This window comes from Budorcas taxicolor, chromosome 19 (genome assembly GCF_023091745.1).
Source record: "Budorcas taxicolor isolate Tak-1 chromosome 19, Takin1.1, whole genome shotgun sequence".
Taxonomy (NCBI): Eukaryota; Metazoa; Chordata; class Mammalia; order Artiodactyla; family Bovidae; genus Budorcas; species Budorcas taxicolor.
The window spans coordinates 51,712,284-51,725,942 of NC_068928.1; the positions used below are offsets into that span (position 1 = coordinate 51,712,284).

The 13,659-nt window shown below is 41.5% G+C and overlaps 1 protein-coding gene across 1 annotated transcript in view; it reads right to left on the minus strand.

Annotated features, from left to right (window-relative positions):
• The window catches only part of LOC128065467 (E3 ubiquitin-protein ligase RNF213-like), a 136,381-nt gene that overhangs the window by 79,283 nt on the left and 43,439 nt on the right, over nt 1-13,659 (minus strand). Inside the window, exons 11-17 of the mRNA XM_052658642.1 lie at nt 11,278-11,475; nt 9,400-9,622; nt 8,847-8,902; nt 7,590-7,743; nt 5,469-5,633; nt 1,397-1,486; nt 559-681 (exon numbers count right to left, since the gene is read on the minus strand). Of these exons, the coding sequence (XP_052514602.1) occupies nt 559-681; nt 1,397-1,486; nt 5,469-5,633; nt 7,590-7,743; nt 8,847-8,902; nt 9,400-9,622; nt 11,278-11,475 (1,009 nt within the window). The remainder of the gene's footprint in view (nt 1-558; nt 682-1,396; nt 1,487-5,468; nt 5,634-7,589; nt 7,744-8,846; nt 8,903-9,399; nt 9,623-11,277; nt 11,476-13,659) is intronic.

Sequence of the window (13,659 nt, forward strand, 5' to 3'; positions counted from 1 at the left end):
ACATCAAACATAATACAAATAAACCATTAATGCTGGTATCTTTTGTATTTTTAACTGAAATTCTTCTAAAGCTGCCTACAAACAACACACATATTTTAATTCTTTTCCTAAGTGAATTGATAAAATCTTTCCAACTGTATGCATTTTTCTTCCAACCCAGGGATGGAACCCAGGTCTCAAGCATTGCAGGCAGATTCTTTACCATCTGAGGCACCAGGGAAGCCCTTATTGCATGCTAAGCTAGGATTATCAGCAAGCAATAAAACCAAAGGTGGGTGGGGGGCATTAATAACAACAGGGCTTTTAGGAGCAGCCCGCAAGATTGCTGGAGGTCACACGTGAGCTGCTCTGGTGCCAAACAATAGCAGGAAGCTGAGTGGCATTTCACAGAATGGGTAGAGAGTACTGGATTTCAGGGTGGGGAGGGAGATGCCCAGAGCCCATACTTCGCATGGGTACCAGGGTCTCAGAACCAGCGGTGCTTGATAACCTTTGGCTGGTGATGTCAGAAAGCAAGTGTGAACACAAATATGGTTCTGAGTGGGAAAGGTTGTTCACCTGGCAGACCAAGCCCACGGCTTCAATGGCACACTTCTCAAAGCATTTCATCACACTGTCTTCTGCACCTGTGGCATCCCAGTTAGAGTTGCTGAAGGCAGAAATCTGGAAGAGAGGCATCTCCTGCAAGACGGGAAGACAAGGTTGTGAGAGGATGCTGAACTCTCAGACCCTGTGCAATGAAAACACCCTAGTAATTTTCACTTTCCTAGTGTTGTATCAGCTCCCCATTTCCTTGGCTGGCTTCTCATCCCACAAGAAGCATGTCCTCTGCTTCTAACCATTAGACTAAGAAGGCTAAAATCAAATAAGACCAAAAAGGCTAAAATACCCACTTTGCAGAAAAAGCATCTTCTTGCACAGCAGCTTGCCAAAAACAGTAAATTTTTTAAAAAGATTTTTGCCTTGCTTCTCTTTTCCTAAAAAGACCCATTTAACAATTACACATAAAACTCTCATATTGTCTTTTTTAAAACTGGAATTTTCTAGGGACACAGGCTTTAATTAAAATTGAGGAGCACTTTTATGTTTTTCCCACTTGTCACTGGGTTTAATAAGGTTCTTGTCACCAACAGGCCACTTAGAGGGACAGCACATAGAGTTAGTGTAGTGCCTATTAGAACTCTACCCATGCCAAGGGTTCCCCTGATGCCCAGACTCCATGCCCTTATTCTTCTCTGGGATATCATCTATGGTCAAACAACTAAGGCTGAATCAGAAACAGAGTCACCTGAACCCCATGCCCTGCCCACTCAAATGCAGTCATCACATGTGTTTACTCTTCCTCACGATCTGGTTTTACCAATTTCTGAAAAGAATACCCCCTAATTTTTGGTACCTGTTTGAGCCTCCCTTCCATGTCCCCCAGCAAGGATTCCTTCCAGCCATGCTCCACAGTGAAGTTTATTTCCACCAGTCGCCTCCAGACCTGCAAAACCCACAAGTAAGGGACAGCCATTAAGACATCTAGTTGCCACAGTGGAATGCTATCAAAGAGCATAGCACTTCAAGGAGATCTGGGTTCTGACTCATTTTGTCAATGGTCCGCTGTGTCACTGGTGAGTCAGGGCAACCCACATTAGTCTTAAAAAACAAAAGGTCCTAACTGGGCCAGGTCACTACTAATGGTCTACCACTGATTTTTATCTAGAAAGGATTTCTCTCCTTTCAATTGAATTGCTTCAATTTCAAAAGATCACAAGCAATTGAATTATTTCAATTTCATAAGATTACAAACTTAAGAGAAAGTTGCAATAACAGCACAAGGACACCCATACACCTTTAGCTAGACTCCCCAGTGTTTAAAGTGGCTGATTTATCTTTTTTTTTTGTGCTCCCTGTAGTCTGTCTAGAAACAGGCATTTTCTCTGCTGAACCACTGGAAAGAAGTTGCAGATATCATGCCCCTTGGCCCCTAAGTCCTGCGCAGGCATTACCAACACCATGGCCCTTCTGCTACACACAGAAGTACAAGGGTCACCCTGAGGTCTGTTCACTCAGGTGTGACTTCTCTAGAATCGAACCCAGGTCGCCCACATAGCAGGCAAACTCTTTACCATCTGAGCTACTAGGGAACCCCTAGGGAGTCAATTGTTTATATGTACCCCATCTTCCTCTCTAGGAAGCCTCCCTGTCCACATCTCCATTGTCCACTAGTCATCTGACTGCTTGGATCCGGGGTCCAACTGAGGGACCCACACTGCATTTAGCTGTCGTGTCTCCTTTCTAAAGGAGTTCTCTAGCCATTTTTTCTTACTTTCTTTAATGATGTTGACAATGTTTTTTCTTTTCCATTACAGTTGATATGGGATATTTAAAATAGTTCCCTGTGTTATACAATAGAACCTTGCTGTTTATCTATTTTATATGTAGAAGTGTGTATCTGTTAATTCCCAACTCCTAATTTATCCTTCCCCCACCCTTTCTCCCTTTTGGTAACCACTAATCTGTTCTCTATGTTGGTGATGCTCTCTCTGTTTCATAAATAAATTCATTTGTGTCATATTTTAGATTCCACACTTATGTATATCTTTCTTACTTCACTTAATGTGATAGTCTCTAGGTCCAGCCATGTTGCTGCAAAAGGCATTAATTCATTCTTTTTTTGGCTAAAAGTGAATTTGCTCAGTCGTGTCCAACTCTTTGAGACCCCATAACTATAGCCTGCAAGGCTCCTCCATCCATGGGATTTTCCAAACAAGAATACTGGAGTGTGTTACCACTTCCTTCTCCAGGGGATCTTCCCAACCTAAGGATCAAACCCAGGTCTCCTGCATTGCAGGCAGACTCTTTACCATTTGAGCTACCAGGGAAGCCCTTGATAGACAATTGCTTATATGTACCCCATCTTCTTTATCCATTCATCTGTTGATGGACACTTAGGTTGCTTTCATGTTTGGGCTATTGTGTTGCTATGAGCATAGAGGTGCCTGTATCTTTCTGAATTTCTACTTTTCTCCAGATATATGCCTAGGTGTTAGACTGCTGGATCATATGGCAGATGTTGACAACTTTGAAGAGTTCAGACTGGCTGTCTTTTGGACTGCCTCTCAATCTGAGCTATCTCAACTCTTCCAGGATTAGATTCAGACTGCATTTGGGGAACAAGAACATTAGGAAGCTTAGCTGCACTGAAAATGTGCTTTTCATAAGTCATGCAGGGTAGAATAGCAGCACCTTTCCCTGCTCACCTGCTCTCTTAGGGGTGCTGCTCCCCCTCGGAGAGTCCCCCAAGGAGGCTGGGAGATTCTTTGCTAGGGCTGTCCCTAGAGAAACTTCTCACTCCTTGGTACTAAAATGTAATCTGTGGTGGGTCCTCTGGGATGCCTTGTACCCTTTTTATCTGCTCATTTCAGCATTCCTGGATGAATCTTACCTGAGTCAATCATTACTGCTGTGTCACGGATTGATGCACTTTTTGTGTGGTTATGTTTGTTTTTAAACATAAATCAATAAATCTTAATAAAACAGAGTACAAAAAATTATTGCTATTGTTTCAAATGCCACATTACAATGAACCTTTGAGAAACTACCACTTATTAAGTTTTAATGTAATATCAAAGAAGTAAATTCATTAAAACCTATTTAAATGTATTTCCCTTTTGCAACTATGCATCTGTGTGACACTAGATTTTCCTCGTGTACAACAACAAATTGTCACAAATTGTAAGAGATTGAACATAGACCCGATGTGAGAGTCCAGTTGTCTTCCACTGAGTTCAATGTCAAAGAGACTTGCAAAGATGTAAAATAATGCCATAATTCTCACTATTTTTTTTTTTTTTTGCTTTGGGAATTATCTTTTGTAAAATTATGGTGTATGATGGTTTTCTATTCCAGTTGATTCTTCTATGTTTATTGGCCAGCATTCTTCTATAAAAAACTTCTCTTTTCTCCTTTTTTTTTCTGAACGTATGTTAAATTTTAATGAATTATAATCCTCTCCTGGTCATTACTCATTTTGACATTCAAATTGCCTCAGATTTGGCTAGTGGGAGCCCCTGTAGGTTAGTTACTGTTTTCTATGTTGTAAAAATGGAATAATTTTAGATGTACAAAGATACTGCAAAGTATGGAGAGTTCCAGATACTCTCAGCCCAATTTCCCTGAGGACCAACACCTTGCAAAGCCATAGTATAGTTGGTAAAACTAAGAAATTAGCATTCATAGATTACCATGAAGAAAACCACTGACTGTATTTGATTTCCCCAGTTTTTCCCACAATCACACTTTTCCCATCCAGGGTCTAACCTAGGATATCACCTTGGATCTAGTCCTGTCTCCTTGTGACATGTTACCACTCAACTTGAAGCAATTATTTTAAAGTTTTCTTTCTTTATTTTTGGCTGTGCTGAGTCCTTGTTGCTGCACATGAGCTGTCTCTGATTGCAGAGAGTGGGGGTTACTCTTAGTTTGCGGTGCACAGGTTTCTCATTGCAGAGGCTTCTCTCATTGAGGAGTATGGGCTCTGGGCATGCAGGCTTCAGTAGATGTGCCACATGGGCCTGGTTGCCCCTTGGCATGTGGGATCGTCCCAACCCAGGAATTGAAACAGGAATTGACACAGGGTCCCATGCATTGGCAGGCAGATTCTTAAGCATTGGACTACAGGAAAACCCTCAAGTGCTTTTCCTTTAAGGCAATGCAAGGTATTCAAGGCTGGCCTTGCACTTCTTCAGTTCCACCTCTAGAGTCTGCTGTTGTTTCCAGGGAGAATCTTTTTGTTTTTTTGCTGGGGCAGGGGTGGGTAGGGTGGCTGGGTGGGTATGGCATTTAGAAGCCATGGCTGGGTGTGGTCACAGACTTAGCTGTCATGATCTCTAGGCCTTTCATTGGTTGGAGTTAAGAACTGTTGTTTCTTTTTAAATCATGAACTCACAATATACGATGATCCTGTTAAAGTATTGCTGGAAGGCAACAGCCTACTGAAGGCTGGGGCAGGGTCAGAGGGCCACTTGCTTGGTTTGCTTGTGGCACTTTCTAGACCTTTCTCCTGGAGCCAATAGTCTTTAGGCCCTTCCTCCCCCTCCTCCCCAGCATAAGATTCTGTCCACATCTCAGTTTCTGGAAGCCTCCCTGCCTCCCAACCTTTTGGGTCTGATTTCTCATTTCCTCACGTTCAGATGCTTCTCGGCCCAGTTTCCCTTTCATGGAGGCCTTGCTCTCATCTTATTTTCTACTGTCAACATCATAACCTGACCCATAACCTCAGCACAGCATCAGACGTGAATCCGCCCTTCCCCGCTGGCCACCATGTCCCAACAAGCTCTGTCACCCCGTCGCGCCACCTCACCACTGATGTGGGGACCACAGTCCACCCGCCAGGGAGCCCATGCCCTCAGTCCTGTTAGGGGAGCAGCTGTCCATTCTGCAGAGGAGACCCCTGTGTCCCCTGCACTGGACTTGCTTACCTCAATCTCCTCGCTGTAAGCGAAGGTGACAGGTGAACCAGTCTGGAACATGTTCTTTGTAAACATTTTCTGAAGCCAAGATCTTGTAGCAGCGAGGGTCCCCTGGAAGACCGTTTTTACTGAATTCTTCTTTCCAGTTTCATTTCCAGGCCCTCCTGCTGAATCCTGTCACCGCAAGAGAGAGAGAGAGAGTTGAATCGACCCCACATGGCAGACCCAAAGGATCATCCAGATACTTCTCCACCTGCCTCTGCGGCTGACGCCACCTATGCACACAGCACAGCCTGCACATTCACAGCACTTTCATTTCCCCAGCGTTTCAGGTTCACTCTGCGGGGACAGCATAGGGGTCGATGTAGGAAAAGCAGTGGCATGGATGCCTCCTCAAGTGACCCCAGGCAACTATAACAGAGGTGATGCTGCCTCACCAACCAGTAGACCTCCTGGTCTCTGAGCGGAGAAAGGCTGACAGACAAGGGAGAAGGGTGCACCACAGGCTCAGAGCTTCCAGCAGCTCAGAAAGCCAAGCTCGTGTAAACCCTGTCCCTGAGTGACATGCTAGGGCCAGGAGGAAACCCAAATCCCTACCCTGGTGCTCTTTCCTTGAGGTTCTCCCTTCATTCCATCTTCCTGAAAAGCCCAGTTACCCTGAGGTCAACTGAAAAATTTCTCATTTCTTTTTTTTTTAAATTTTATTTTAATTTTTAAAATTTATTTTAATTGGAGGTTAATTACTTTACAACACTGTATTGATTTTGCCATACATCAACATGAATCTGCCACAGGTATACACGTGTTCCCCATCCTGAACCCCCCTCCCTCCTCCCTCCCCATACCATCCCTCTGGGTCATCCCAGTGCACCAGCCCCAAGCATCCGGTATTATGCATCGAACCTGGACTGGTGATTCGTTTCACAGATGATATTATACATGTTTCAGTGCCATTCTCCCAAATCATCCCACCCTCTCCCTCTCCCACAGAGTCCAAAAGACTGTTCTATACATCTGTGTCTCTTTTGCTGTCTCGCATACAGGGTATCGTTACCATCTTTCTAAATTCCATATATATGCGTTAGTATACTGTATTGGTGCTTTCCTTTCTGGTTCACTTCACTCTGGATAATAGGCTCCAGTTTCATCCACCTCATTAGAACTGATTCAAATGTATTCCTGAATACACTTTATTTAGAAGTTTGCACCTGCCTATGATGGTTTAAATAATACCCGAATAATACCTGCTTCAGGAGAAAGCAATCATCTTACCAATACTGCTGATTTTTTAAATGTTCCTTTGGTATTTTAAAGAAGAAAAACTAAAAGGAACAAAGTTAAAACATGCACTTAATTATTTTGTATCACTAATATCAGAGTTTTGACTTGTCAAATGGTTAACAAATAAACGGTTGGTCTAAATAGGAAATCATCTATTACCTTCATGCGGAAGCTCAAACTCAAGTGGGTGAAAACCACACAATGGGAAAAAATGAGCTGCAGACACATGCAACATCGCAGATGGATCTGAGAGATGTGCTGAGTGACGAAAGCCGGACACAAAAAGGAAAGAGTTGAAAGACAGGTAAAACTAACTTGTGATGGTAGTAATCAGGAGAGTGCTTACCACTGGGAGGTGTGGAGGGAGGGGGCACAGAACCCTGGATTGTTCTATAGCTTGATGTGGGAGGTGGTGCTTGTGTGGAAAGGCTCTGAGGTGTGCACTGGGGTGTGTGGACCTTGCTACTGTATTTGAGTTTCATTGAACAGGAAAAAGGCTCAGGTGGGAAAGAGTAGGCATGAACATGCATTTGGGTGGGGAAATTCTTGCTTTAAGTCCTGGCCATTTGCAGGGCTCTTGAATTTACCCAGTCACAGCTAATACTCTACATTTTAATTCCTGCACTGCCTTCTTCCTCTCTTCTTCCCTCCAACATAAGCCCTGGTTCACCAAAACAGATGCACAGAACAAAACCCAGCATCAGGCATGTGCTGACACACCTGGTGGCGGAATCAGCCACTCTGTCATCCCAGCACTCCTAGAATCAGCCTGTCTCCTTTTTGAACAGAGGATGCCTCAGGTTCCATAGCTCTGCTGGGTATGGCATTGTGTGTACATGTTCCACTTACCACTACAGGTTTAAGTATAATAATTCTGCAAACAATCTCAGCAGATAAAGCAGGCATCTCATAAAACGTGTGGGCTTTTGATATTCTGCAGGTAGTTTCGTGAAGTTTCAGGCACACAGTCAAGTAGGACTGTATCAAGGGCTCTTCAAGAATCCTAACCCACAAAGAGTTGAGAGAAATGAAAGAAGTAATTTAGGAGGAATTAGAAAACAGTACCCATTATTCATGACAATTTCCTTCCCTTTAAAACGCCTACAAGGAAGGCATGTACTTGATCCCGTATAGGATAACATCCAGAACATTTCCATTTATTCTGAACTTGTGACTAAGATAAAAAGGAAAAAAAGTCCTTTCGGTTTGCCTCCATGGTCTGAACTATTTTAACAAAAGCAAAGTAAACTATTTCCAAGTGTATTTCTTTATTTGAAAAAATCTTAGGGATATAAATTACCAAGGATTCAAATATCGTAAAAATTTTTTTTAAAAATCAGAAAGATACAGGGAGGGAGAAAGAGAAAGAAATGACAGAAGTATATGTCCTGTCCATGAAATCTCTCCTAGTTCTGTGTGGACCTGTTTATTGGCTGATACATGACTAGAGCTGAGAGTTAGGGTCAGAAGGGGGTTTAGAAGGTGGCAAGAGAAAGGAATTACTGGGGCTATTCTGTAATACACAGAATTAGGTGGGGTCCATGAAGTCCAGGTGCTTGGTGTTAATGAAGATCTGACACTCCCACCTCCATCCTGAACACCCTAAGAATTCAGGTGAGGCGATCCTGGCAGTGCTCTGAGAATCTAAATAATTACCTTCTCTCCCACATGTACATTTCTATTGTTCTGCATTTTCTATACTGTGCCTTCAGAGTGTCAGAGCTATTTGCAGAAACAAATAATTTTGGATAATTAGGGAAAGCCCCTTTTGATTTTTCTAATCAACTTCCCTGACTTACAAAAAAAAATTTAAGTTTAAATGTTGATGAGATGCAAGACATAAGCATGGTTATGTAATATGATGGTGATCACTGAAAAATAAATGACAAAATACAAAGAAAAAATGGAAATAAATCAAAACCTTATCAGCCTATTTATATGATTTTCTCTTTTTGAAAAAGTAGGATGATTACATTAATACCTTGAAAAAAGAAATGGAATACATATTAACTTATGGCCTTACATTAATGACAGCAAATATGGGATAAAGCCAATCATAAGGGATAACCTTATATAAGAGAGACTGCATTTTACTTTTCTACTTACTTTTCCTGGTAAATGTCTAGGAGGTGTAACAGCATTTTAAAAGTATTCTCAATATTCTAGAGTTGGGAAAAAGAGAAAAAAAGGAAGATTTAATCATGATGCCAACACCTTTGCTAAAACAGAAGCAAAAATCCAATATAATTAGGTATAATAATAATTTTCTTTCTATAAACAAGTTTAAGGGGCTCAAATACTAATCTTTTACAAATGAAACTCAGGATTTAAAATTATACTATTTTTTCCACCCCCAAAATGGGAAAAGACAGATAGCAATTAGGAAGTAGACCAGCATGCCGGATAACTTCTAACCCTTCTCACATACCCAAGGCTATTGTTTTATTGAATTCATTTAATGAAACAGGATAAACTCAAGTAAATCAAACTTTTACCCTAAGAAATATTGACCTCCCCCTCACCCTTCCACTAGGTCTCTTATTTCTAAGTGCTTTACCAGGTCAGGTTTTCAGAAAATAAGAATCACAACCTCTGACTGATTAGTTCTTGACCTGCTTTTGTTAAGCAAAGACTCAAGAACCAATTCCAGACAACAAACCTGGAGGTTTCTGTTGGAGATTTCCTTAAGTCCTTCCAGCTGGTACCAAGTCCCTAGAAGACAGTCCAGGACACGTGGAGGAGACTGACTCAGGTAATCGATGAGGTCTTCCATGTAAGAAGCCAGGTTACTCAGAGGAAGCAAACTGAACCAGGATCGGAATAGATACTCATCCACATTCAGCAAATGTCTGTTCTTTTTCATTAACTTGAGTAATTCTTTCCTATATAAGGGAAAATTGGAACAGAAAAAAAGGGCAGCAGTGAGGTACATAAAACAGACGAAGTTAATTAAAATTTATCCTAGAAGAGATCTAGAAAGTTTCGATTTAAAAAATAATTGAAATGCCAATAACTCAATCAAATGAGAAGTAAGCAGTAATATATTAAGAATTCAGCAACATGGTTGAATTCTGAGGACATAATGCTCAGTGAAATCAGCCACTCATAAATGAACAAATAATGTGATTACATATATGCATACATCATACATATATATATATATATATATATATATAATGTATATACACACACATACACACCAGTTCTTCTTTATCCATTCACTTGTTGACAGATGCTTAGGTTGTTTCCATATCTTGGCTATCATGAATGATGCTGCATTGAACATAGGGGTGCAGATATCTCTTTGAGATACTTATTTCCTTGGGAAATATACCAACAAGAAGGATTGCTGGATCATATGGCAGTTCTTTGTTTAAATTTTGATACTGTTTTGCTTTGTGGGTATAATGATTTGTGAACTAAACTTGTCAATGTGTGAATAAGCAAGTGCCTAGATCAAACAACCTATGAGAACCCAGTCCAGAGAAGGTCTTTAAATTATTCTGTTCTGTAATACTGTCCTGAAGACTCAAAAAGATGGCAATGGGAAAGTATGGCAGAGTGCAACAGAAGTGATATAAGCTACAAGAAACACATGGAAAAAGCACTACATACTAAAAGTCATTTTTGCCTGAAAAACACAGTCTTTAAGACCAATTCTAATGTTTGTCATTTTCTCTGTCATCATCTAAATATCTTCTAGATAGTCAGTCTTCTAGTTAAATGTCCCTGGAAGGGCATTTAAATATATATATATATACACATACACACACACACACATATATATATAATTACATAAATAATTTTATTTTGGCTTTAACTTTAAAATGTCCCAATAATAGTGAGGAATCAATGACTTAATTTTGCTCACCCACTATTTGAATCCCTAAAAGTGTATAGGCTAGATCCTGTTGGATTGAGGAGTGGGGGATAGATGAGACTTGGAATAGTTTCTCTGGCAAAAGACAAAGTAAGTGGGGGATGTTATCTGTGCTTAGAACTAAGTGTTAGTATTAAATTTTTGTACTGAACTTGTATTTTCTATTAAATTTTTGTACTTAAATTTGATTTACCGTTTTTCTTTTATGGATTGTGCTTTCTGTGTCTTCTCTAAGAAATATTCACTTGCCTCAAAATGGTACTTCACTGCCTAAAGATGTGTACCTACAATCTGCAAAACATACAGTGCTGTATGTTAACTATATCTCAATAAAACTGTAAGAAAAATAAATAAAAATTGTATCATTTGTGGCTGACTTTTAAGCATCTAAGCACCCAAATAATCACACTTGGATGAAACCTTGCAAATACATAGGCCAAAGTTTAACAACGATTATCTCTGTGGTTGCAGGCTATTTTTGTAGTTTTCCATTTTTTGCATGTTTAAAACTTTTTAAAGAAGTAATTTTAAGGGAAGTGATATGTTACCTCCGTCACTAGAAGGAGGGGTAAGGGGACACTGAAGGTCCACTGGACATCTTGGAAGCACAGTTATGATTCTAAAATTTACATACACAAGTACAGGTCCAAAACTTACTGATCTGGTCTTGTTTCCCGAAACTCTGAGAAGGAGATGCCTTCAAGGGCTGCCCAGGTGTCCTCAGGCTGCATGACTGAGCCCTGGGCTGGTGGGGACAGGTCCATGCAGTGGTGCAGCACAGGCAGGGCACACACCCAAAAGTCAACCTTTTTGTCCATGCACATTTGGCACAGGTTTACCAAGGACGCTCGCCAGCTAGAAAGGGAACAGAAATGGACATGAGCCCATTCTCCATGACGGTGGGAGAGACAGAAGTTCAGAGAGGCTTGTGATCTGCAAAAGGTCCCTGGTGTCAGAGCTGGGACTTCAGTTCAGGTCGTCTGGCAACAATAAACTTACATATGAAGAAATTTTTTACATATAAGTGGGGAGCCTATAAATAATACATGTCACGATCCTTACAATCACAAACATGCATGTTTCTCAAGACCTGGAAACACATGTACGTTTGCCAGCTTTCCTTTTCTCTTTCAAAATGAACAGGATTTAACTGGGTGTTTAAAATTTGTAAAACCAGGAGGCAAGTGCTCATTAAGTCTGGCTGCTCAGAGAAGGCTACCCAATATTATTCTTGAGTTCAGTTCAAACAGCTGCAGAAAAAAGATCTGGGGATCATCAGAGGGTTCTGGGGAGGTGTCTCCAACCAGTGAAACTTAAGTGCCTTAGGACACGACACAGCCTCCACGCTACCAGGGCTCCCCAGCCCAGCACAGTGGGCATGGCAGTGGCTCCTGGACCAGGAAGAGCGGTGGCAGAGGCCATGGGGAGGTCATTCATGATGGTTCCACAAACATCCGGAAGTCCAGCTTCATTGTCTTACCACGACCCATGCACGCATGAAAGTCACTCAGTTGTGTCCGAATGTTTGCGACCCCATGGACAATACAGTCCATGGAATTCTCCAGGCAAGAATACTGGAGTGGATTGCCTTTCCCTTCTCCAAGGGATATTCCCAACCCAGGGATCGAACCTGGGTCTCCCGCATTGTGGGTAGTTTCTTTACCAGTTGAGCCACAAGGGAACCACCCGCCCCACAATCGCCCAAATACAGGCCCGCAGGGCTGAGACATGATACACCGTAAACCTGCCCCAAAGCAGATATTCAATAGAATATGTAATAAAATGAAACATAGTACATAGACCAAAAAAGGCTAATGGGATAAACACTGAAATGGCAACAGTTCAGTTCAGTTGCTCAGTAGTGTCCAACTCATTGCAACCCCAAGGACTGCAGCACACCAAGCTTCCTTGACCATTGCCAACTCCCAGCGCTTACTCAAACTCACATCTATTGAGTCGGTGGTGTCATCCAACCATCTCATCCTCTGTTGTCCCCTTCTCTTCCTGCCTTCCATCTTTCCCAGCATCAGAGTCTTTTCCAGTGAGTCAACTCTTCACATGACATGCCCAGAGTACTGGAGTTTCAGCTTCAGCATCAGACCTTTCAGTGAATATTCAGGACTGATCTCCTTCAGAATGGACTGGTTGGATTTCCTTGCAGTCCAGGGAACTCTCAAGAGTCTTCTCCAACACCACAGTTCAAAAGCATAAATTCTTTGGCACTCAGCTTTCTTTACAGTCCAACTCTCACATCCATACATGACTACTGGAAAAACCGTAGGTTTGACTAGATGGACCTTAGTCGACAAAGTAATGTCTCTGCTTTTGAATATGCTATTTAGGTTGGTCATAGCTTTTCTTCCAAGCAGTAAGCATCTTTTAATTTCATGGTTGCAATCACCATCTGCAGTGATTTTGGAGCCCAAGAAAATAAAGTCTGGCACTGTTTCCATTGTTTCCCCATCTGTTTCCCATGAAGTGATGGGACCAGATGCTATGATCTTCATTTTCTGAATGTTGAGTTTTAAGCCAACATTTTCACTCTCCTCTTTCACTTTCATCAAGAGGCTCTTTAGTTCTTCTTCGCTTTCTGTCATAAGGGTGGTGTCATCTCCATTTCTGAAGTTTTTTATATTTCTCCCGGCAATCTTGATTCCAGCTTGTGTTTCTTCCAGCCCAGCATTTCGCATGATGTACTCTGCATATAAGTTAAATAAGCAGGATGACAATATACAGCCTTAATGTACTCCTTTTCCTATTTGGAACTAGTCTGTTGTTCCATGTTCAGTTCTAACTGTTGCTTCTTGACCTGCATACAGATTTCTCAGGAGGCAGGTCAGGTGGTCTGGTATTCCCATCTCTTTCAGAATTTTCCACAGTGTATTGTGATCAACACAGTCAAAGGTTTTTGTGTAATCAATAAAGCAGATGTTTTCCTGGAACTCTCTTGCTTTTTCCATGATCCAACGGATGTTGGCAATTTGATCTCTGGTTCCTCTGCCTTTTCAAAATCCAACTTGAACATATGGAAGTTCATGG